The sequence below is a fragment of the Phyllobates terribilis genome, unplaced genomic scaffold, assembly GCF_046119375.1.
Source record: "Phyllobates terribilis strain yellow unplaced genomic scaffold, ASM4611937v1 Scaffold_14__1_contigs__length_39327217, whole genome shotgun sequence".
NCBI lineage: Eukaryota > Metazoa > Chordata > Amphibia > Anura > Dendrobatidae > Phyllobates > Phyllobates terribilis.
The window spans coordinates 30,776,333-30,799,596 of record NW_027362774.1 but is presented as its reverse complement, the minus strand read 5'-3'; the positions used below and the strand labels follow the sequence as shown (position 1 = coordinate 30,799,596).

Here is a 23,264-nt window from a genome sequence, read left to right as displayed (position 1 = left end):
TTCAAATGAATGAAAACAAAACAATTAAAAACACTGCAAAAACGCGAGTATTGTACGCAGTGTTTTTCCTGCTACCACTTTTAGAGTAGAAAAAAATGCTGCAAAAATGCAAAAGTGTGAAGATCCCCTTATCCTGGTTGTGTTCTAGCTGGAAATAAAAAGAGAATGGCCATAATAACATGGAGATGTAATTCATTCTATGGTGTTTCCACTTTCACTATTGCTAGGCAGCATCTATTTGTGCAGAGCCGACCGTTAACATTCTATCACAAGATTCCATGATGACATCACTGATGATGGTCGGCCATTATGACATCACTGCTCACAGCCACTACTTATAGAATGTACACAGGGTCACAAGTGCCTTTGTTGGCTTCATAGAGATTGAGCGCACTTGCAGTTTCTCGCTATTCTATAGTGACTGATCGCACTTGCAGTTTTTCGCTATGGCTGAATTACTTCTGGATAATCTTCAGGTAGAAGCACTAATGGGGATTCTTATCAACAATCGCCCTGACACTGCGCTTCTACCTCCTGATGGCGTCCTCAGCTTCACTCACCGGCTGGTGATGGAGCTAGTAAATGACTGCCTGACCAAATACTACCAAGGTCATCTAACGTCAGAGTATCTGACGGATTTACCTCAAAACATCAGAACATTACTACAGCAGGTAAGTGGCGGACGCTCCGCACAAATCTTCTCCATAATAATAGATAATAATAGTGGGATAGAAGTTTTTCTTTACTCCAATATAAAACACTAGCTATTGAACCTGTTCTATGCCCGGGTAGCAAGCATTTTTATTGGTACATTTCCGGCGCCATTTATTTTAAGACACTGTGTTTGCGAATTCACATATACAGTGTCTTCAATGCAGTGTCTTCAATAAAATGGCGTTGGATAGCACGGTATGCGGTATACACTGACTCCAGCGCCATTTTATTGAAGACAAATGTGCGATGTATTCAATACAGTCTGCAGATTTGTCTTTAATAAAGTGGCACTGAATATGGCGCTCTGCGCAGGCATTGATTCTGGCGCCACGCTGCTCCCCCGGCCTCTCCAGAGATGACAGCATGTGGTGCTGGCGCCAGGCGGTATGTGCTTATGGCGCAGGACATGGCGGTCTGTGCTCAGCGCCTACGCATACCGCCATCTCCAGCAGCACAGTCCTCCTCCCTGTCTGGGATGTGGAGGGGTCTTTCTGTCTCCGGCCACACTGCGCAGGGGTCTATAGAGGCTTCGGGCAGAAGGACACATCCCGGGTTATATTATAGAAGATGAGTCCTCAGATATGGAGTCATTGTATCTGCAGACAGAGGAGCAGATGGCACATACAATGGCCGCCTCTATTCTGACCGCTCTCATCTCAGGATTTTCATTTTTGTTTCTTTTCTTCTTTATAGGCTGAAAAAAGATTTCAACATGGCGATTTGTCTTTTATTAAAGGACTCGCTGAAAAAGTCCTGTGTGTCCTGGAAGGTCGGGCCCGCTCCCCGGAAGGCCTGGTAAGGAGCCGCCATCTTCTCTATCACACGTCCTTGTTTCCTGTCCTTCTCCAGATCAGCAGTCAGAGATCAGATCTGGTGGGAGATGTTCCCGGCCTCCTGGCAGATGGATGGCCGCCAGTCCCTGCTGCTCCCTCGCCTGTGAGGACAGTCTGTATTCTGCTGATGGAGTCACAGCTCAGTGCTGGGAAGTCTGGATTACCGCTTCTGTCTATCACTATTATCACAGTCTTCCTGCTTGTAAATGCTGCCGCTGAGATAATAGGCCATATTACAGAAATGTCATGCACACAAGTCTCTTCTACAGCAATCTGCTCTTGTGGAGAGGAACTGCAGTGTAAAGCAAGTCCACCCAATACTGTAGTGCATGGAGTGCAAGCTGTACTCATGATATAAAGAATGCAGGTAGCACAGCTCTGGGGTATCACAGTGCAGAAAAGTCAAAGTTTACACTGAACGTTTGATTTTTCAATCTTAATTTATCTTAATCCAACTAAGTGAGAGAAGTTTCTGAGAAAAGTTATCACAAGTTACACTTTATTCCTGCAGCTTTTTATCTGAATATCATTTCTTATCTTTTTATAGAGTGTGATGGAATCATTGATCCCGGCGAGAAAGCCGCGTATGAGCGACTTCCAAACATCCAAACTGATCGGCAGCGGAGCTTCTGGGTGAGATTTCTGTTGGCATAATCCACATTTCTCAGGGTTCCCTATGACAAGGCTTCAGCCTCTGTGCTCTGCCCTGCAGTGTTATCATAGGGACATGATCGGAGCGCACATCACTGCTCACATCTATTTCTCACTATTCAGGTCCGTTATACACAGTTGAGCAAACTGATCTGTAACAGATCAGATTGTAAGGGCCTGTGCACACATTGCAGATTTCTCGCATTTTTATTGTGTTTTTTTCTGCTCAGATTTTTTCACAGAACCTGCGGCATTTCCTGATGCCAGGAAAGTGAGTGACGTTCCTGAAGTCTTGTGTGCACGAGGCCTATTTATCCTTGTAGATTAGCAGCAGATTTATAGCAATTCTGTCAGCATTTTCTCTGCAGATTTCACACATAATAATGAGGGGGAGAAAATCTGCTCAAAAACGCAGGAAAAAAAGTGTCAAAACGCAGCGATTTAAAGCAGCATTTTTCCTGTCAAGAGATGCAAATATGGTGCAGAAATGTCTGCTGTAAACACTTAATATGGGCACAAACCCTTAAGGAAAGGGATAAAATAATCTAATCTCTTCCATTCCCCTGTCCTAGCCCCTCATCTGTTCTTGTGCTGCCTCCTCCTCCACAGCTTCCCTGTCCTCCTCCTCGCTGCACTTAGTTTTTTTCGGGGCGGCTCCATTATGGAGCTGATAAGAGTAATTGGCTGCACACGGTCACGTGAGGATTGACACGATACTGACGTCAATGACTTCTGCACCCACATCCTCCACCATGACCATGTGAGTCCAATCACTGGCCTCAGCACCAGAAGGGGGCGCCAGAACAACCAAAGACTGGCACGGAGGACTGCAGTGATGGACAGGTGAGCGCCTAGGACAGGGGGGTACAATGTCTTCCATTATTATTTAACTACTTTCTTCCCCTCCATTTATGATGTCTTGGGGTACGGGAGGAGCATAATCAACTTATTCTTACCACAATTGGAGGAATTTCAATTTAGACTAATTTTACTTGGACAGAATTGTATCTGTTGGTGAAATATAGCGAATCTGCCCAAGAAGAATCTGAATAGATTCTCTCATCTCTAATGTGACCTGGGTGAGGACTCGGACAGATCTAGCGATGTGCCGACCTCCCGTAGGTGATCTATGTAGAGCTATTTTATGCATTTCTAGAAATGTATTTCCAGTGACGGCCGGACTTCGAGAATTAGTACAAAAGATCATAGAAAGACTTCTATAGATGGACTGTTCATAAGGATTCAATATAACCCATGGATTCTCCTTCCCTCCAGGTCCATCTACTTAGCGAACCATAAAGACTCACACCAGGTCTTTGCAATGAAGAAAATGGACAAGTGGAAACTGAATACTCCTAAAAAGGTGGAATGGGCCTTTCAGGAGAGGGACATCCTGACATTCGCTGATTGTCCCTTTGTGGTCTCCATGCTCTGCTCCTTCCCTACGAGATCTCACCTGTGTATGGTCATGGAGTATGTAGGAGGTAGGACGCGTACATTGTATTATACTCAACCCATGTCTGCTGACATCTTATCACCGCTCATAGAATTAGGATTTGTCCAAGTGGTTGGTTACATCCCCACAGAGCATTTACTAGAGCTTATATTTTACCAAGATGCCTGATAATGTATTAATCTGTGTGCAGGGCTGCTATATAATAATAATAATAATAATAATAGTTTATTTTTATAGCGCCAACATATTCCGCAGCACTTTACAAATTTTAGGGGGGACTTATACAGACAATACAGAATAAGCATATCTCATATCGAACGGAGTGAGGGCCCTGCTCGCGAGCTTACAGTCTATGAGGAAGTGGGGGAGACACAAAAGGTAAAAAGTACATATATTGTATAATGCAGCCTTGATATACTGAATAGGATAAATAATAATACATGGACTGGTCGCCAGCCAGTATGTGTGCAGTCCTGACAGAGGCTTTTATGTGCATGGTTGGTTTGAACCCGAAGTTGAAGAAGATTTTAATATGGGGGAAAGCTGGGATGGACAGAGTGTGTTTAGGTGATACGCCAGTCTAAAGAAATGTGTTTTTAGGGTTCGCTTGAAACTGTGGGTATTGGGAATTAATCGAACTGTCCTGGGTAGTGCATTCCAGAGAATTGGCGCAGCACGCGAGAAATCTTGGAGACGGGAGTGGGAAGTTCGGATTATGGAGGATTTTAGTTTCAAGTCATTTGCAGAACGGAGGGCACGTGTAGGGTGGTAGACTGAGACAAGGGAGGAGATGTAGGGGGGTACTGAAGCATGGAGCGCTTTGTGGGTAAGCATGATAAGTTTAAAACGAACTCTATATTGGATGGGCAACCAATGCAATGACTGGCACAGGGAAGAGGCATCTGAGTAGCGGTTGGCGAGGAATATGATCCTGGCTGCTGCGTTCAGGACGGATTGGAGAGGGGAGAGTTTAGTAAGAGGGAGACCGATTAGTAGAGCGTTGCAATAGTCAAGACGAGAATGAATAAGAGCGACAGTAAGAGTTTTTGCCGAGTCAAAGGTGAGAAAAGTCCTGATTCTTGAGATGTTTTTGAGGTGTAGATGACATGAACGAGCGAGTGATTTGATGTGAGGAGTGAAAGAAAGATCTGAATCAAAAATGACCCCAAGACAGCGGGCTTGTAGCTGGGGAGTAATGGTTGAGCCACAAACGGAGATGGCAATATCGGGCACAGGTAGATTAATGGAGGGAGGAAAGACGAGTAGTTCAGTTTTTGACAGATTCAGTTTTAGGTAGAGGGAGGACATAATGTTAGACACAGCAGAAAGACAATCACTGGTCTTTTGTAGTAATGCAGGGGTGATGTCCGGAGCAGAGGTGTATAATTGGGTGTCATCAGCATAGAGATGGTACTGAAAACCGAATCTACTGATTGTTTGTCCAATAGGAGCGGTGTATAAGGAGAAAAGAAGGGGGCCTAGGACTGATCCTTGAGGAACCCCGACAGTAAGAGGAAGTAGGGAGGAGGAGGAGCCGGCAAAAGACACAGAGAAGGAGCGGTCAGAGAGATAAGAGGAGAACCAGGAGAGAACCGTGTCCTTGAGGCCAATAGTGCGGAGCATAGTGAGGAGGAGCTGGTGATCCACAGTGTCGAATGCTGCAGAGAGATCCAGGAGAATCAGCAGGGAGCAGTGACCATTAGATTTAGCTGTTAGTAGATCATTAGAGACTTTAGTGAGGGCAGTTTCAGTAGAATGTAAAGAGCGGAAACCAGATTGTAAAGGGTCAAGAAGAGAGTTGTCTGAGAGATAGCGGATTAGACGGGAGTGGACCAGGCGTTCCAGGAGTTTAGAGATAAAGGGAAGATTGGAAACAGGTCTGTAGTTGGCCGTGCAGTTCTGGTCAAGGGATGGTTTTTTAAGTAATGGTTGTATGCTGGCGTGTTTAAAAGAAGAGGGAAAGATACCAGATGAGAGGGAAAGGTTGAAAATTTTAGTTAGGTGAGAGGTGACAGCTGGAGCAAGGGACTGAAGGAGATGTGAGGGAATAGGGTCGCTGGTGCAGGTGGTAGGGCGAGAAGATGCAAGGAGCCTGATCACTTCATCTTCCGTGACTGGTTCGAAGTCAGAAAATGAGCAAGATACAATGTGGCGGGGGGGAGCATGCATAACATTTGGGGATTGGGAGAAAATTTCCTGTCGGATATGGTCAATTTTTTCTTTGAAATAGTTAGCCAGATCGTCAGCGCTGAGGTCGGTGGTCGGGGCCTGTGCTGTTTGATTGAGGAGAGAATGAAACGTGTCAAAGAGTCGTTTAGGATTATTGGAAAGTGAGATGATGAGGTTGTTAAAGTAGGTTTGTTTGGAGAGGTGAAGGGCAGAGTTATATGTTTTCAGCATAAATTTATAGTGGAGGAAATCTTCGGGCAGATTTGATTTTCTCCACAGCCGTTCAGCGCACCTGGAGTACCTCTGGAGAAGACGTGTTTGAGGCGTGTGCCAGGGTTGTCGCCGTCTATGCCGAATTGTTCTTTGTGTAGGAGGTGCGGCTTCATCCAGGGCGCATAGCATTATTTTGTTATAATGCTTCAATGCAGATTCGGGACATGAGAGGGAGGAGATTGGGGCCAATGATGATTGCAACCTTTTTATAAATTTCTGGGTGTTAATGGCGCGTAAATTTCTATAAGTGTGGACGGTGGGAGTGTCTTGAGTAGAGTCACAGTTCTTGACAGAGAATGAAAGAAGATTATGGTCAGAGAGTGGAAGGGGAGAGTTAGTAAAGTCATGTACTGAGCAAAGCCGGGAGAAGATCAGGTCCAATGTGTTCCCGTCCTCATGTGTAGGAGAATTAGCAAGCTGTGAAAGGCCGAAGGAGGAGGTTAATGATAAAAGATGCGTGGCAGATGGGGAAAGAGGATCGCCAATTGGGATGTTAAAGTCTCCCATGATTATCGTGGGGATGTCGCAGGATAGAAAATTTGTAAGCCAGGCAGCAAAGTGATCCAGGAATTGACGGAGGGGACCTGGGGGGCGATAGACAACCGCCACTCGCAGGGAGAAGGGCCGGTAGAGTCTGACTGTGTGGGCTTCAAAGGACGGGAAGATAAGGGAGGGTACAGGGGGGATAACCTGAAAAGTACATTTTGTTGAAAGAAGCAGACCAACACCTCCACCTGATCTGTTGTCAGGTCGCGGGGTATGAGAGAAATGTAGGCCACCATAGGAGAGAGCTGCAGCGGCGGTGGTGTCCGACTGCTGGATCCAGGTTTCAGTGAGAGCCAGAAGGTTGAGGGAATTAGAGAGGAAAAAGTCATGGATGTAAGAGAGTTTATTACAAGCTGAGCGTGCATTCCAAAGGGCACAGTTGAATGAGACAGAAGATATGCAGGGAATATTAATGAGATTAGCAGGGTTTCTGAATGTAACAGGGAAAGAGTTAGTGTTATTATTACTGGAGGGTCCTGGGTTGGGAGAAATATCACCTGCGACTAATAGAAGGAAGATACAGAGAGTGAGCAGATGATTGAGTGATTTGTGAGAGCGTTTCCTGCGTTGTATGGTGGGAATGAATGGATCTGCGTGGTATAACATTGTGAAGAGAGCATGACAACTGTACATAGGAGAAGAGAGGAGTGAGGGATTAATATGGATGAAGTGTGCCGCATTTGTGGGTGAACGGTGAATGTGGATGATTGTAGCAACCAGAGTATAAATGGCACAGATACAAATGGTGAATACTGTTTGCCAAAAAGATGACCTGGAAGCAAGTTTGTTTAATTGTCTTGCATGTCTTACCTGTCTCCAGCCCTGTCCAACTGCCATTTTCTAACTGCCAGGGCACTTTGCTAAATTATGGCACTTCGATAAAGTATGCATAAATGCCCCAGCATAAATGCCTCCCCTTAACTAAGTCTCAATATATAGGGACGTATCTGCTTAGATCTGCACAGATTTAACTCATTAACAATCAATCACTAGCTTAAAAGACAACAGGAGACCATAAAGTGCAGGGAAAAAAAAAAAAAAAAAAACAGACTAGTAAACTCGGCATGGATCATAAACTCTTAAAGTAAGTGTGATGACCTTTAAGTATCATGGAATAAAAAAGCTAGAGGAGTGAAAAAATATATACCAGAAATTGATAGGCTGCAGAGCATTGCATGGAGATATAATGCAGTTTTCAGGACAGATCACACAAGCAGTGAAAAATATATACCAGAAATTGATAGGCTGCAGAGCATTGCATGGAGATATAATGCAGTTTTCAGGACAGATCACACAAGCAGTGAAAAATATATACCAGAAATTGATAGGCTGCAGAGCATTGCATGGAGATATAATGCAGTTTTCAGGACAGATCACACAAGCAGTGAAAAATATATACCATGGGACCCATGAGTCTAAGGGGGCCCAGCGCCACTAGGTACTGGGCCCCATCCCTCCTCCTGTCATCACAATTTCAGCGGTATCCGTATCCTCAGAGTGTGGATACGGTTGAATAGAATGGTGGATGAGGGAGCCGAAAGCTCCTGATCCACCCTTCAGCCTGTGCTGGTGATTCTGTGCCCTGCAGCCACAAAGTCATCACAGCCTCAAACCAGTAGTGTGGAGTCTCAGTACTCCCACTGCACAGACCAGAGCAGCATGCTGGGGGAACAGGGCGAGCTGAGTAGTGTTTTTTTTAATGTCAGTATTTTTAGGGGCCATAATACTGAATGGCTCCCTCCAGCCGCCCAATCATACTGATTTGGGGAGCTGGTTTGGGCCATGATACTGATTTGGGGGCTGGTGTGGGCCATGATACTGATGGAAGGCTGGTGAGGGCATAATACTGAGTGGTGGGGCTGGTGGGGGCCATAATAGTGGTGGGTGGAGCTGGTGGGGTCCATGACACTGATTGGAGAGCTGGTGAGGGCCATAATACTGAGTGGTGGGGTTCATGGGCGTACCCAGGATCAAAACTAGGGGGGGGACAAGCCATGGTCACAGATACCGAAGAGAAATATACATATAGTACAATGCAAAGATTTCACTTCTTACATTACATGAGTGATATCTATTGTAAATTCCACAATAGCTTAGAAACCGGCAAATCGCTCCACATAGTATACTGGCGCCCATAAAATGCTCCATACGGAATACTTACCCCCATATAATGCTCCATACAGGATACTGGCCCCCATATAACGCTCTATACAGAATACTGGCTCCCATATAATGCTCCATACAGGATACTGGCCCCAATATAACCTTCCATGCAGGATACTGGCCCCCATATAACCCTCCATGCAGGATACTGGCCCCCATATAACGCTCTATACAGAATACTGGCTCCCATATAATGCTCCATACAGGATACTGGCCCCCATATAACGCTCCATACAAAATACTGGCCCCCATATAACGCTCTATACAGAATACTGGCTCCCATATAATGCTCCATACAGGATACTGGCCCCCATATAATGCTCCATGCAGGCTGTTCCCCACACATAATGCCTCATGCAGGCTGTCCCCCCCCGAATAATGCCCCACGCAGGCTGTTCCCCCCACATAATGCCCCACGCAGGCTGTTCCCCCCACATAATGCCCCATGCAGGCTGTTCCCCCCCATATAATGCCCCACGTAGGATGTCACCCCACCTTATAATGCCCCTTGCAGGATGACACCCCCCTTATTTATAATGCCCCATGCAGGATGTCACATTCCCCCTCCCTTATAATGCCCCATGCAGGATGTCACACCCCCCTCCCTTATAATACCCCATGCAGGATGTCACACCCCCCTTATAATGCCCCATGCAGGATGTCACCCCCCCTTATAATGCCCCATGCAGGATGTCACCCCCCCTTATAATGCCCCATGCAGGATGTCACCCCCCCTTATAATGCCCCATGCAGGATGTCACACCCCCCCCCCTTATAATGCCCCATGCAGGATGTCACACACCCCACCTCACCCCGCTCCCTTATATTGCCACAGGCCTCCATATAATAAAAAAAAAAATCCAATACTCACCTTACATCTCACCTTCTGCCGCTGCTCCGGACTCCAGCGTCGCCGGCCTCATCCCACTCAACGCTGTGACTGCTCAGGAGAAAGCGCGGTGTAAAGACGTCACCGCGCCCTCTGACCTGAGACGTCATAGTGCAGCAGCCGCGGAGGATTCAGGAGCTGCTGCGGAGGCACGGGGAGGGGTAAGCATTGTGCTGGGTGCCGGGGCCCTGAGCAAGCGGGGGGGAGCGGGCGCTGATGGTGAGGGGCCCCCCCGCCTGCTCAGGGCCACGGCGTTTGCCTGGGTGCGCCGGGTGCTGACGCCGGCCCTGGTGTGCGGCTTGTGTGTCTGCTTTTAGTGGGGGGGCAGCTGCCCCCCACTGGCCCACGGTGGGTACGCCCATAGTGGGGTTGATAAGGGCCATAATAATTCTGAGTAGTGTGCTGTGGAGGTCCTTATTTTGTGTAGGGGTCCTCATTCTGTGTTAGGGTCCAAATTCTGTGTGAGGGGCTATGAGGGCCATCCTACTGAGTGGGGACATTATATTGAGTGGAGGGACTGTGGGCGCCATCATTTCGAGTAGGGGGCTGTGGCCTGGCTCCCCTTACTTTAGACTAATATTACGTGCACTAGACATTATATGTGTATACATTCTCTCCTGAACAATATCTCTGCTCACTTCTTATTATACATCATGGTGAATTGCTTTATAAACCCCTCACCTGTCATATTTCCTTTTTTTCTATAGGTGGAGACTGTCGGACCCTTCTAAACACCAGTGGTCCTTTATCTGTCCCCTTGGCCCGCTTGTACTTTGCAGAAGCGGTTCTTGCTGTGGAATACCTGCACAGCTGTGGTGTGGTGCACAGAGACCTGAAGCCAAGCAAGTAAGCGCCCTTTTTAGTATAATAAGGGAAGGAAAATGATCATTTATTATCACATGGCCTGTGAGGCTAAAACCATCTTTTCGTTCACAGCCTCCTGATAACATCTTCTGGACACATTAAAGTTACCGATTTTGGGATTTCAAAAGTTGGTGTCATGATACCAAAAACCAACATCTACAAGCAATTAGCAGGGGACATCGCCAGAGAGTTCCTGGACGATGAGGTCGGCATCACTTACAGAAACCCAGCTTGTTCTTTACAAATCTCATCACACTTTTGCTTCTTCTCTACATTCTTCATTTCTAATACATACAGTTCATGGACGTAGCAGTAGTTTATGTCCCATATGGGAGTCATCAATATTATGCTCAATAAGTATTTTCATATCCAGGACTACTAGGATGTGGACATATAATAGGCTAAATCGTAAGCAAAACATATGTTAGAAACAAGGAGAAAAATAAACGATCAAAAAGCCATAGATATATAAATGTATCAAAAATTTATTAAACACATAGTAGCAAAAAGGGGTAAAATACAAATACCATGGACAAAAACCACAATCCACGTGTTAAATATATCATTGTATAGTTACAAAATTGCAAAATAGATAGTCACTATCACAGCCCCATATTCAAAAGTACAATCAGTAGGTGTCTATTAGAAAGTAATCATGTGCCCTTAGACATAACAATAGTATTATTCATGTAGTAATCTCATATACAGCCATAGAAGCCCCACTATACATACCAATGGAAAGCAAGGGGAGATCTGTGAGCAGACAGTCAGGGCACAGGGGCAGAGGACAGGCTACACACGTGGAGCAGGAGCCCCGACGTGCGTTTCGGATGTCCCTTCGTCAGGGGGCTTGAAGACATGTGTGGAGGATCCACTTTATATCGGCATACCGCAGTGCCGAAAACCGGAAGTGACCGGAAGTGACGCATGCGTCACCATGGAGATCGCGACGCCAAACGGCGTCCGCGTCACATGACAAACGGCGGCAGGCCACACGTGACCCGACGCCGGAAGGCACCAGAGACGCGGAGAGCCGGTCAGCGTCTAGAGTCCATAGTGCGCATGCGTGCAAGGTCAGTTCACAGAATATATACAGGAATAAAACAACACATATATATGCTATGATTTGGGACAATATGAAAACAAGTATCTATCAGAACATATAAATTACATTAGACCGCACATCCACAGCATGACCATAAAAGGATATACATGGTATGGTATGGTAGCATAAAGTCACTGTAGTGGCCCCAAGGAGTTGGAACACAAAATAGTATTACCAATTATAGCATAGAGGGAGAACATCAACCTAATAGATCTACATCAATTTATATATATATTTTCCTTAGTGATGGCCATATATCATCCACAGATTACAAAGTATCACATACCACAGATATACATCTATATAAAGATCATGCAGGATCCATATTTTATGTCATAAAATAAAATACATGACTAATTGATATATTAAGACAACAAAATAGACGGCATTATCCCAAGTGAGCGGTTAGCATCTCATAGCCGTAGGTTTTCACGCTCTGTATTGTGTAGTTAATTCGATCCACTGAGACTGTCCCAATTCATAGTGTGAAAAAGCATACAAAAACAAAGCAAGATCCTAGACAACACAAAAAACATAAATTAAAACCATATAAAAGAATAATAATAAACAAAGAATATCCATAGAACCTGTTAGGACGGTATAATCATGGTCACATATAACAAAGTAATGTGATAAGCAGGTGCAGAAGGCAGATGATCAGAGAAAAGGTGCATAGCTAATATTTTCATTCAGTCCTACTAGAGAACTTTTCCACTGATATTTCATCTTCTGTCATTGCGTTTTCATGGCGAGAACATGTTAAAATAATGCTATCATCAATCTCATCTCTTTCTTTTGTTGATTTACAGTCCTGTGGCACCCCAAGTTACCTAGCCCCAGAGGTCATCCTGAAAAATGGCTATGGAAGACCTATTGACTGGTGGTCATTGGGGATCATACTATATGAATTTCTTGTGGGATTTGTACCATTTTATGGGGATTCCCGAACTGAGCTTTATAAAAATGTTGTCTCTGGTAAGTAGAATAATCCGATCATTGCTTTTATTGGTTACATTGGTTTAGTTATTTCCTTTGCTTTATCTTACAGTTCAATAAAGAGTTTTTTTTCTGTCATTTTCTATATAACAGGAGACGTAGTTTGGGATCGTTATCCCGTTCCTCCCTTTCTTGCTCAGAATCTCATCACCAAACTGCTCAGAAAAAATCCTGCACATAGACTTGGGACAGGTAACAATTTACTTACTACACCTAGGACATATCGCTCATGTCCATGAGTATCAGCACTCCTCTATCAGCTCATCCATTTCTAGTTCTCCATTTCTCTATTTCAGTCTATTTCTCTCATGGGTGGCTCAGTTATGTCATTAGTTCAGATTAAGTTAAACTGTTCAGATATGGAGCAGTCTGTGACAATATCTGCAACACTTTTATTTTGTATTCTCCAGCAGGAGCATTTGAGATCAAGGGTCATCCATTCCTAAGTGACTTAGACTTTGACAACCTTGGAAGTCAGAAGACAGAGTACGTTTCTCAGCTTGTGTCAGACATGGACACAAGCTCCTCTAACAGTACAAGCTCCTCTATCAGTTCAAGCTCCTCTTTCAGTAAGTAGAAAAAGACGTCATCTAGACTAAACGTCTGTTTGTCTCGTCTTCCATAATATGAGACAATTGTTTCCCAATAATATTAGTGATAAATGGTGACTGTGTTATATTGACAACCTCTAATAATACTTCATTATCTATGTCTTGTAGATTTCTCTGATATAATCAAACATCTGATCTCAGAGCATGAGTGTCTTGCTTTCCAAAATTTTATATCATCTTCTGAATGGTTTTCTAAAGTAAGTATGAGATCAATAAATGCAAAATATGTTACAAAAAAAGACCTATAAAAGTATAAAAAAAAGTATTTCATATCTTCTTTTTGTCCACATTTAGCTCTCTACCACCGCTACCAGTACGATCAACGATGAGGATCCCAAGTCCCCTACAGAGTGTACCCCAACATCCAGTGAAAACATCTCAGAAATGTTAGTAGTTTATAGGGTCATTACTGGGAGCTCCAGGCTGATACATGTGCACGACCCCAAATATGTTACATAAGTACCATAATATCAAATGCAGCATCCATCAACCCATGGTTAGTGGTCATTGTGCCTTTGGCTACTGAAACCGCTGGTGATAATAACCCATATGTACAGCCAGTGTTGCTTTTTTACTGCTGCCCACACTGTAGGAGAGATGTAGTACTACTACATGCCATTCTTAGCAATTCATTTTTGCTTCGCTCTATAGTAGGTAGTTTAGAGCAGGAAACCTTGCCTACTATGACTCTCATATCCTAATAGGTCTTTTATAATCGGTGTTATTCTAGTGAGGCAACCCCTTCTTTACACGTTTATCTTCTTCAAAACAGGCAGAAAGGATCTTTTCCCGTATGTAATAGAGACGATGCTATTAGCAGCTTGCCGTCCTCGTCCCCATTATCGGGTATGTACATGTCTACAGCACGAAAAATTAGAATGTTTACTTCAAGGCTGAAATCTTTCCACATGGTTTTTCTTCTATTGTTCTCCTATGTTCTGCATGTGTCATGGATCCCAATGATGTTGCCCATAGGCCCATACTGCATCTCTATTTCCCTAATTTTGTACAGGGTTTCCAGATTACCAGATCTATAGGCGACAGGACTAGAATAATTCTCCTATACACAGGAAAGATACAAAGTAGATCCTATAAGAATATATTGTTACTGACTTTTTTACATTTTCTGATCAGGATTTCCATCTCACGAGAAAAGAAAATCTTCGCTATATTTACTTATAGAGCAACAAACCTCAAAAAACAAAGAAAAGGTGGAAAAGAGACGAGGTAAGTGTGAGAATCAGCTCCATATTGTGTGATGTCAGGGAGAATAATTCATGTGGAGCTGATGTCATCTGTCAGTGATTGAATTGTCACATGTATGATGGCTGACGATGATCCCGCACCTCAGTGTGGATAAGACTCCTCTACCGTCCGGCCACTGTGACCGCACAGTAGTATCATGTCATATGGAGCCACATCACTTACATTATAGATACAAAGCAGTTCCCAAAGGATATATTGTTACTGTGGATTTTTTTTTTTACTTTTTGATCAGAAATTCCAGCTAATGAGGAAATAAAATCTGCAATAAATCTGAGTATAGAGCAACAAACCTCAGAAATTGAAGAAAAGAGGGGAAGGAGACGAGGTAAGTGTGAGAATAGGCTCCATGTTGTGTGATGTCAGGGAGAATAATTCATGTGGAGCAGATGTCGTCTGTCAGTGATTGAATTGTCACATGTATGATGGCTGACGATGATCCCGCACCTCAGTGTGGATAAGACTCCTCTACCGTCCGGCCACTGTGACCGCACAGTAGTATCATGTCATATGGAGCCACATCACTTACATTATAGATACAAAGCAGTTCCCAAAGGATATATTGTTACTGTGGATTTTTTTTTTCACTTTCTGATCAGAAATTCCAGCTAATGAGGAAATAAAATCTGCAATAAATCTGAGTATAGAGCAACAAACCTCAGAAATTGAAGAAAAGAGGGGAAGGAGACGAGGTAAGTGTGAGAATAGGCTCCATGTTGTGTGATGTCAGTGAGAATAATTCATGAGGAGCAGATCTCATCTGTCAGTGGTGGGATTGTCACATGTATGATGGCTGACAATGATCCCGCACCTCAGTGTGGATAAGACTCCTCTACCGTCCTGTCACAGTGACACCACAGTAGTGTCCTCTAATATGAAGTCCCCTTACTTACAATGATGTTACATCTCTTTTCATAGGTTCCATCTTCCGCCGCTTGATATCATCCTGCCGGCGTGGATTATCCAGGGCTGCTTGTGTACTTCCATGTTGTCACCGTTCCCCCAGAATCATCTAAAAGACGGGAAACCTCGGCATCCAGCGCCCTGAAGTCCAGCAGATCTACCATCACTGCTGGACCTGTATAGAAGGACCTTCACCAGCTTCCTGTGGCCTTCTGACTTGAACATCTTTACCCGGACATGTTTTGCCTCTGTCACCGGGCTCCGCGGTATTCATGCTGCTCGCCTGACTTGGCTTTTACTGATCACCCGGTATCTGACTTCGGCTGTCTTCATGACTATGATTTTGTCCATTGATAATGTTCCTGGTTTTGTTCATCCCTTAACCTTGTATCCTATTATCAATTAAAACATAATAACTAAAAGCTGTTGCTGTTGCGCTGATTCCTTTTCATCTTAAACTCACAACTAATTGTAACTGACTAATTGTAACTGATTAATTGCAGCTAGTGTTGAGCCACCCCCGTAGTGTTCGAGTTCGGTTCGGTTCGTCGAACACCTTCGAACACCGTTAAAACCAATGGCAGGCAAACTAAAACACATAGAAACACATAGAAAACACCTTCAAAGGTGTCCAAAAGCTGACAAACTGCTCAGAAGACACAACTAACACATGGAAAAGTGACAAGTACATATAGTCATGCGAAAAGAAAAGAGGTGGAGGAGTAAAAGGAGGGGGAGACACAGATATAGGCATGTCATGCCCTTCTAAAACCAAAAAAGTGCGAAGCCGACACGGCCAGTCCGTTCCTGCCCGTGCCACCTCCGTGTCGCCGGGTTTGTGCCAGAGCCGCGGTGAACCCTGACGGCCAGCCCCCCTCTCCCAATACTGGTGCCTGTCCACTGGTGGGTCGAGCGAGCCCCCCTGCGGTGGAGGCAGCTCTAAGCTTTTTAATTTAAATTGTCTCTGTAATTTGAATGAATACACTTTAAATCCATTTACAAGGATCTATTGGAGGGCAAGTCTCATGCCAGCAGCCGCGGGAATTCCAGCTCCAATAGCGTCCACTAAAACTGCTGCAGTTAAAAAGCTTTTATAAGGATCGAGCTCGGCTGTCCACCGCAAGGCGTCCTACCGCCAGTCCCAGCCCCTGTGCCTTGGGGTGCCTCCCCGATGCTCTTCACCGAGTGTCCCGGGGGCCCGAACCATTTCCTTTGAAAAAATTAAGTGTCCAAACTACAGGTGGTGTAGCTTGCTTAACAGCTGGGATAATCCGCTGACTAGCAGACACTGCTACTAGGCACAAAGTATTTCCTGGGCTAGATGGCTAGATGCAGTTAAAAATTTGTAATTAGATACTCTCGTTGGATGCTGAGAAAGCATTCCATAGAGTCTCCTGGCACGCCATATATGATTCTCTTAAAAAGCTTGGGGTAGGGGTCTAGGGGACCCTTTTATAGCCAAAATCACGGCCCTGTATCGCAATACGTCACCTAGGCTGAAGATAAATGGAACATTTTCATCACCTTTCATAATCACCAATGGGACAAGGCAGGGATGTCCTCTGTCCCCTCTCTTATACATCCTAATGACGGAGCACCTGCTCTCATCAATTCGCCATAACCCCAATATTAGGTGGACTGAGGTGGAAAGCACCGAGTACAAGTGTTCTGCATTTGCTGATGGTGTCCTAGTATATATCACTCAATCACATATATCCATCCATGCTGTTATGGCTGAAATAGATCACTTTGTTACATGGTCAAATTTTAAAATCAATGCAGCGAAGTCTGAGGCCCTCGATGTCTCCCTCCCCAAATCCATATAGGATTCCATCCAGTCCAACTTTCCCTTTGCCTGGCCCTCACAGGGTATCAAATACTTAGGAATTCCTATTCATAGAGACCTTAATTTTGGGCCCTTTATTGAACAACTCCATACAGACCACGGTTGGTAAGTTAGAACTGTAAGATTCACTACGTGAACCACTGGTGTTTTGTGGAAAAGCACATGTACACTGTGTTCCAAATTATTATGCAAAAAGTGTTTAGGAGTGATAAGGGAAGAATTTGTTTGTTTGTCAGTTAAACTCATTGATGGTGATGTGTGTCAGGGCTCTTTATATCACTGTAAGCAATTGCAGACACCTGTGCTAATTAGTTTGGCAGGTGTGTCCAATGAAAGGCAAGACTACTTAAGAAGGCTGTCCCACATTATTAAGCAGCCTACATTTTCTGCCAAAATGGGAAAGAAAAAGGATGTGTCGGCTGCTGAGAAGCAACAAATTGTGGAGTGTTTAGGTCAAGGCATGACTACAATCAACATTGCCAAGACACTTCATCCTGATCATCGCACAATCAAGAAGTATGTAGCGGATTCACAGTACACACGTGTGCGTGCTGATAAGGGAAAATTGAGGACTCTTTCCTACAGACAATTACGTCAGGTTAAAAGAGCAGCAGCAAAAAAGCCTTGTCATAGCAGCAGACAAGTTTTTGCAGCTGCTGGTGCCTCCAACGTCCCCCGAACAACAAGATGCAGGGTCCTTCAGAGGTTTGCAGCTGTGCATACGCCATCCTGTCGACCTCCTCTATCCACTTCACACAAGCAGAAACGGCTCCAGTGGGCCAAACAATACATGAAGACTGACTTCAAAACTGTTTTGTTCACCGATGAGTGCCGTGCAACGCTCGATGGTCCAGATGGATGGAGTGGAGGATGGCTGGTTGATGGACACCCCATGCAAACACGGCTATGGCGCCAACAAGGAGGAGGTGGAGTAATGTTTTGGGCTGGAATCATGGGGAGAGAGATTGTCGGCCCCTTTAGGATCCCTGAAGGGGTAAAGATGAACTCCATAATGTATGTGGAGTTTCTCAAACAGCACTTCCTGCCATGGTTCAAGAAGAAGAACTGTGTATTCCGCAGCAAGATCATTTTCATGCATGATAATGCACCGTCTCATGCTGCACATAACACATCTGCATCTCTGGCTGATATGGGCATAAAAGGGGACAAACTTATGGTGTGACCCCCATGCTCCCCTGACCTCAACCCCATTCAGAACCTCTGGAGCATCATCAAAAGGAGTGTCTATGATGGCGGGAGGCAGTTCACATCTAAGCAACAGCTCTGGGAGGGTATTCTGTCCTCATGCAAAAAATTGAAGCAGAAACCATCCGAAACCTGACAAATTCAATGGACGAGAGAGTTCAGAAGCTCCTTTCGAACAAGGGGTCATATGTGCAAATGTAACATCACCTAGAATAAAGTTTTGAGTTGAAAACTGTTTGATTTCAGTTTCTAACAACCTGGTAATGCTTATAATTTCAAAAATGACCATTTTTTTGTTCTTTATTAAAATGAAAAGGTTGATCGAAGAGTGTGGGGGATCTAAGAGTGTGGCAACCCAGTAGTCAGGATTATTTCAAATTCTGACAATCTGAGGGTCATGTTGCAGGTAGTGCAGCAAGAAGGCACTCATGAGTCTTGCGCATCTAGGAGCCCCAAAATTATTTTCCGGGCTAGATGCAGCTAAAAATTATTATTAATTTGAAAGCTGGTGGAGCTTAGTATAGATGGCCTAATAGAATCAGTACTGCAAACTGCTACAAGGCTCAAATTATTTTCCAGCCAAGATACAGATAAACATGATTAGTAATTTTAAATCTGGTGGAGTTTAGTATAGATGACCTAATAGAATCAGTACTGCAAACTGCTACAAGGCCCAAATTATTTTCCAGCCAAGATACAGATAAACATGATTTGTAATTTGAAAGCTTAAAACGGTTGGTGAGGTGATTTCAACAAATCATCAAGCTTTTACTCTCCCCAGGATGACACAGGGGTAGAAAAGTCGTTTCGGATCCATGATTTGTTCATCTTTATGAACGTGAGTCTGTCTACATTATCAGTGGAGAGCCGCGTGCGCTTATCTGTCAGCACACCACCAGCAGCGCTGAACACACGTTCAGACAGAACGCTGGCTGCGGGACATGACAAGATCTCCAAGGCGTAAGGGGCGAGCTCCGGCCATTTATCCAGATTGGAAGCCCAAAAAGAGCAATGGTCCAGTGACACAGTCGTGGCTTCAATGTTTACTTGGAGATACTCCTGTACCATCGTCTCTAGGCGTTGACTATGTGTCAGACTTCTTGTGTCCTGTGGCATTGCAAAGGATGGGCTAAAAAAGTGGTGAAATGATTCCGCAAAATTGCTGTTACCAGCAGATACTGTGGTTCTGTTACGTTTTGAGTGCTGAACACTTGACGGTCCCACGGTTGGCAAGTTGGAAATGAGAGATTCACTACGTGCACCACTAGTGTTTTGGGGAAAAGCACATGTAAGATTCTGCAACAGTCTCTGCTGATACTCCTGCATGCGTGCATGCCTTTCTATGGCAGGAATAATTTCTCCAAATTTACTTTTGTATCGGGGATCTAACAGTGTGGCAACCCAGTAGTCAGGATTATTTCTAATTCTCACAATTCGAGGGTCATGTTGCAGGTAGTGCAGCAAGAAGGCACTCATGTGTCTTGCGCATACAGGAGCATCAAGTCCCTGTTGTGTTGGTGGCGAGGTAATAATCATGCTTCCTTCCTCTGCCCTCTCCCCCCAACCTCGCACAACAGAAATGTGATCAAGGTCTCCCTCATCTGATGAGTCTTCCATCAGTTCATCCTCCACTTCTTCCTGGGCTCCTGCACCTTCCTCACTAGTTTGGCTGCTACCATGCGCCCTGGTAAAACCATCTCCCCCACCCTCACATGCCTGCCGCCTTGGTGCTGCCGACCGTCTGGACCTTGCAGATGTTAGCCCTTCCGCATACAACTCCTCCTCCTCTACTTCCTCCACCTCCTCTTGTGCCACCACCTGACTCCGAATTCTGTTTAACATGTGCTCCAGCATGTAAATCACCGGAATAGTCATGCTGATAATGGCATCGTCAGCACTAAACATCTTCGTCGCCATTTCAAAACTGTGCAGAAGGGTGCATAGGTCCCTGATCTGAGACCACTCCTCCAGCGTGATTTGCCCCACCTCTGGATCTCGTTGGCCCAGGCTATACGTCAGAACGTATTGCACCAGGGCTTGTCGGTGCTGCCACAGTCGCTGCAACATGTGCAGAGTTGAATTCCACCGGGTAGGCACATCGCATTTTAGCCGGTGAAGTGGCAGGCCCAACGACTTCTGTAGAGATGTAAGTCGCTGAGCTGCGGGATGCGAACGGCGGAAGTGAGCACACAGCGACCGTGCCCTCTGCAGAAGGCCATCTAGTCTGGGATAGTGGGCTAAAAATTGCTGGACAACCAGGTTCAACACGTGAGCCATACAAGGCACGTGTGTGACATTGCCCCGGCGAAGGGCCGCACCCAGGTTTGCAGCATTGTCGCACACGGCCTTCCCTGGTTTCAGGTCCAGTGGAGACAACCATTCATGAAATTGGTTCTCCAGAGCTGACCACAACTCCTCAGCTGTGTGACTCACATTTCCCAGACATTTCAAAGTAAAAACCGCCTGATGACGTTGAGCCCTACTGCCAGCATAGTAAGGAGGTGTGCAGGATCCCTTCTGCGCAGTTAGAAAGCTTGTGGCATGACCAGACAGGCTTTGGGTGCAGGTGGAGGACCGAGAGGAGGTTGAGGAGGCAGAAGCAGTGGAGGAACTTTGACATAAAGAGGATTGACGCACAACTCGTGGGGACGGCAAGACTTGGACAGTAGCCCCTTGTCCTGCTGTCACCATAGTTACCCAGTGCCCAGTCAGCGACATGTAACGCCCCTGTCCATGCCTACTCGTCCAAGTGTCTGTGGTGAAATGCACCCTGTCACACACAGAGTTTCTCAAAGAAGGGGTGATGTTGTGTGCGACATGCTGGTGGAGCGCAGGCACACCTTTCTTTGAGAAGTAGTGCCGACTGGGCATCTGGTACTGGGGCACTGCGACGGACATAAGGTCTCGAAAATCCTCTGTGTCCACCAGGCGGAAAGGCAGCATTTCTGTAGCCAAGAGCTTGCAGATGGTGAAATTCAACCTCTTAGCTTTCTCATGGCTAGGAGGAAATGGTCTTTTACTTGTCCACATCTGAGGGACCGAGGGCTGGCTATTGTGCTTAGACGGGGTTGAGAAGGGTGTCCCGGGCAAACTGCCGGTCTGTGAGGAAGATGCAGGCGGACATGTTAGGTTGCCTTGATCCAAAGGTGGTGCTATCGATGTCGGACAGCGCTCAACACCAGCTGGTGTTACCACCTCCAAAGAAAATGATGACCTGCCAATCACGCTGGCTGTTGCGGGTAAAGAGGTGGCAGGTCTGCGCCCCAAAACAGGTGTGACTGCTGTACCCCCAGTCACAGAGGATGAAGAGGCCGCGGATGCACAAGATATGGCAGACGGTGGTTGGCCCGGCCGGCTAGGCCGCATTGTAGCACACTGAGCTTCCCACTGCAACTTATGCTTCATGTCCATGTGCCGGTTCATGCATGAAGTACTCAAACTATGTATTTTTTGGCCTCTACTTAGCTTTTGCTGACAAATGTTACAGATAACACGAGTTGGGTCATCTTTATCGATCTGAAAAAATGCCCAGGCTATGCAAGGCTTAGCACCCATGCGACCTGAAGAGCCACCACGACTTGTGGTGAGAGGCAGAGTTGTGTTTGAGGATGCAGTTGTTGACGTGCTTCCAGGACTACGTCTCTGTCCAGGAAGGCGCAACCTGACCTCGCCGTCACTAGCATCTTCCTCCACCTCCTCTGCTGACCTCATCTCTTGGCTGACTGTGGGTTGACAGTAAGTGGGATCTCCAACCTCATCATCATCACCCTGTGCGTTATCACACCCGTCGTCCTCAGAGCCAACCTGTTCCTGCCCTGACAAAAAACTAAAGTTGTCGCTCCAATCAGGTATTTGAGTCTCATCATCGTCTTCCTCATTGTCTCCACCAACAGGAGTTACAGTTTGGGAATGAGGGTCTACATTATGGTCAGAACCTTCTGCGTCTGGTCCTGGATCCGACTCATAAAGATTCTAGGCATCAGTGCAGATCATTTCCTCGTCTGGATTCACAGAAGCGCTGGATTCGACCTCTGATTCCCAGGCTATAGTATGAGTAAACAGCTCTGCAGACTCAACCATCTGTTCTACCTCATACTCAGACGGGCAGCTGGAGACTTGGGAGCTGTGAGGAAGCAAGTGCGATTTGGGTGACACCTTTGAGGACTGGAGTATTTGTGATGTTGAAGTTGATGTGGAGGAGAGCCCACTTAAAGGAGCACTTGATATCCGTTGAAGCACCTGCTGTTTTTGTGCCTCATCTGGAATTTGTAGTGATTGGCGTGGCCGTAAGAAAGGGATCTTATCACATTGTCCGCTAAAAGAAGTAGACATTTTAGTTTGGCTGGAAGATGGTCTTTCTTCTGCACCTACCCCACGGACACAACCTTTTTTCCCCTTCCCAACACGCCTATTCCCCTTTCCACCAGCAGCAGGCCTTTTTCCACTCATTTTGGTGGTTAACTAATTCACAACTCTGGAGTTGTTTGCACAAAAAAACAATGGATGGGAACTGAGCAGAGCTGAGTGGCCAAACTGTGGTATTAGGCCAAAACTATTGGCTGGGTTAGATGCAGAAAAAAATTATATTCAATTTGCAACCTGATGGAGGTCAGTATAGATGGATTAATAGAACAAGTCCCACACACAGCTACAAGCCCAATATTTTTTCAGAGGTAGATGCAGAAAAAAAATATATTCAGTTTGCAACCCGATGGAGGTCAGTATAGATGGACTAATAGAGAAAGTCCCACACACTGCTAGAAGCCCAAATATTTT

The 23,264-nt window shown here is 45.4% G+C and overlaps 1 protein-coding gene across 1 annotated transcript; it reads left to right on the top strand.

Annotated features, from left to right (window-relative positions):
* Positions 1-891: 891 nt before the first annotated feature.
* On the top strand, positions 892-15,858 carry LOC141175713 (microtubule-associated serine/threonine-protein kinase 3-like). Its single transcript, XM_073659632.1, has 16 exons — positions 892-909; positions 1,408-1,509; positions 2,095-2,180; positions 3,474-3,682; positions 10,402-10,540; positions 10,631-10,763; positions 12,473-12,638; positions 12,753-12,851; positions 13,070-13,228; positions 13,379-13,467; positions 13,565-13,656; positions 14,043-14,116; positions 14,405-14,497; positions 14,769-14,861; positions 15,133-15,225; positions 15,452-15,858. The coding sequence occupies exons 1-16, from the start codon at positions 892-894 to the stop codon at positions 15,547-15,549; spliced, it is 1,743 nt and encodes a 580-aa protein (XP_073515733.1). The 3' UTR covers positions 15,550-15,858.
* Positions 15,859-23,264: the final 7,406 nt, after the last annotated feature.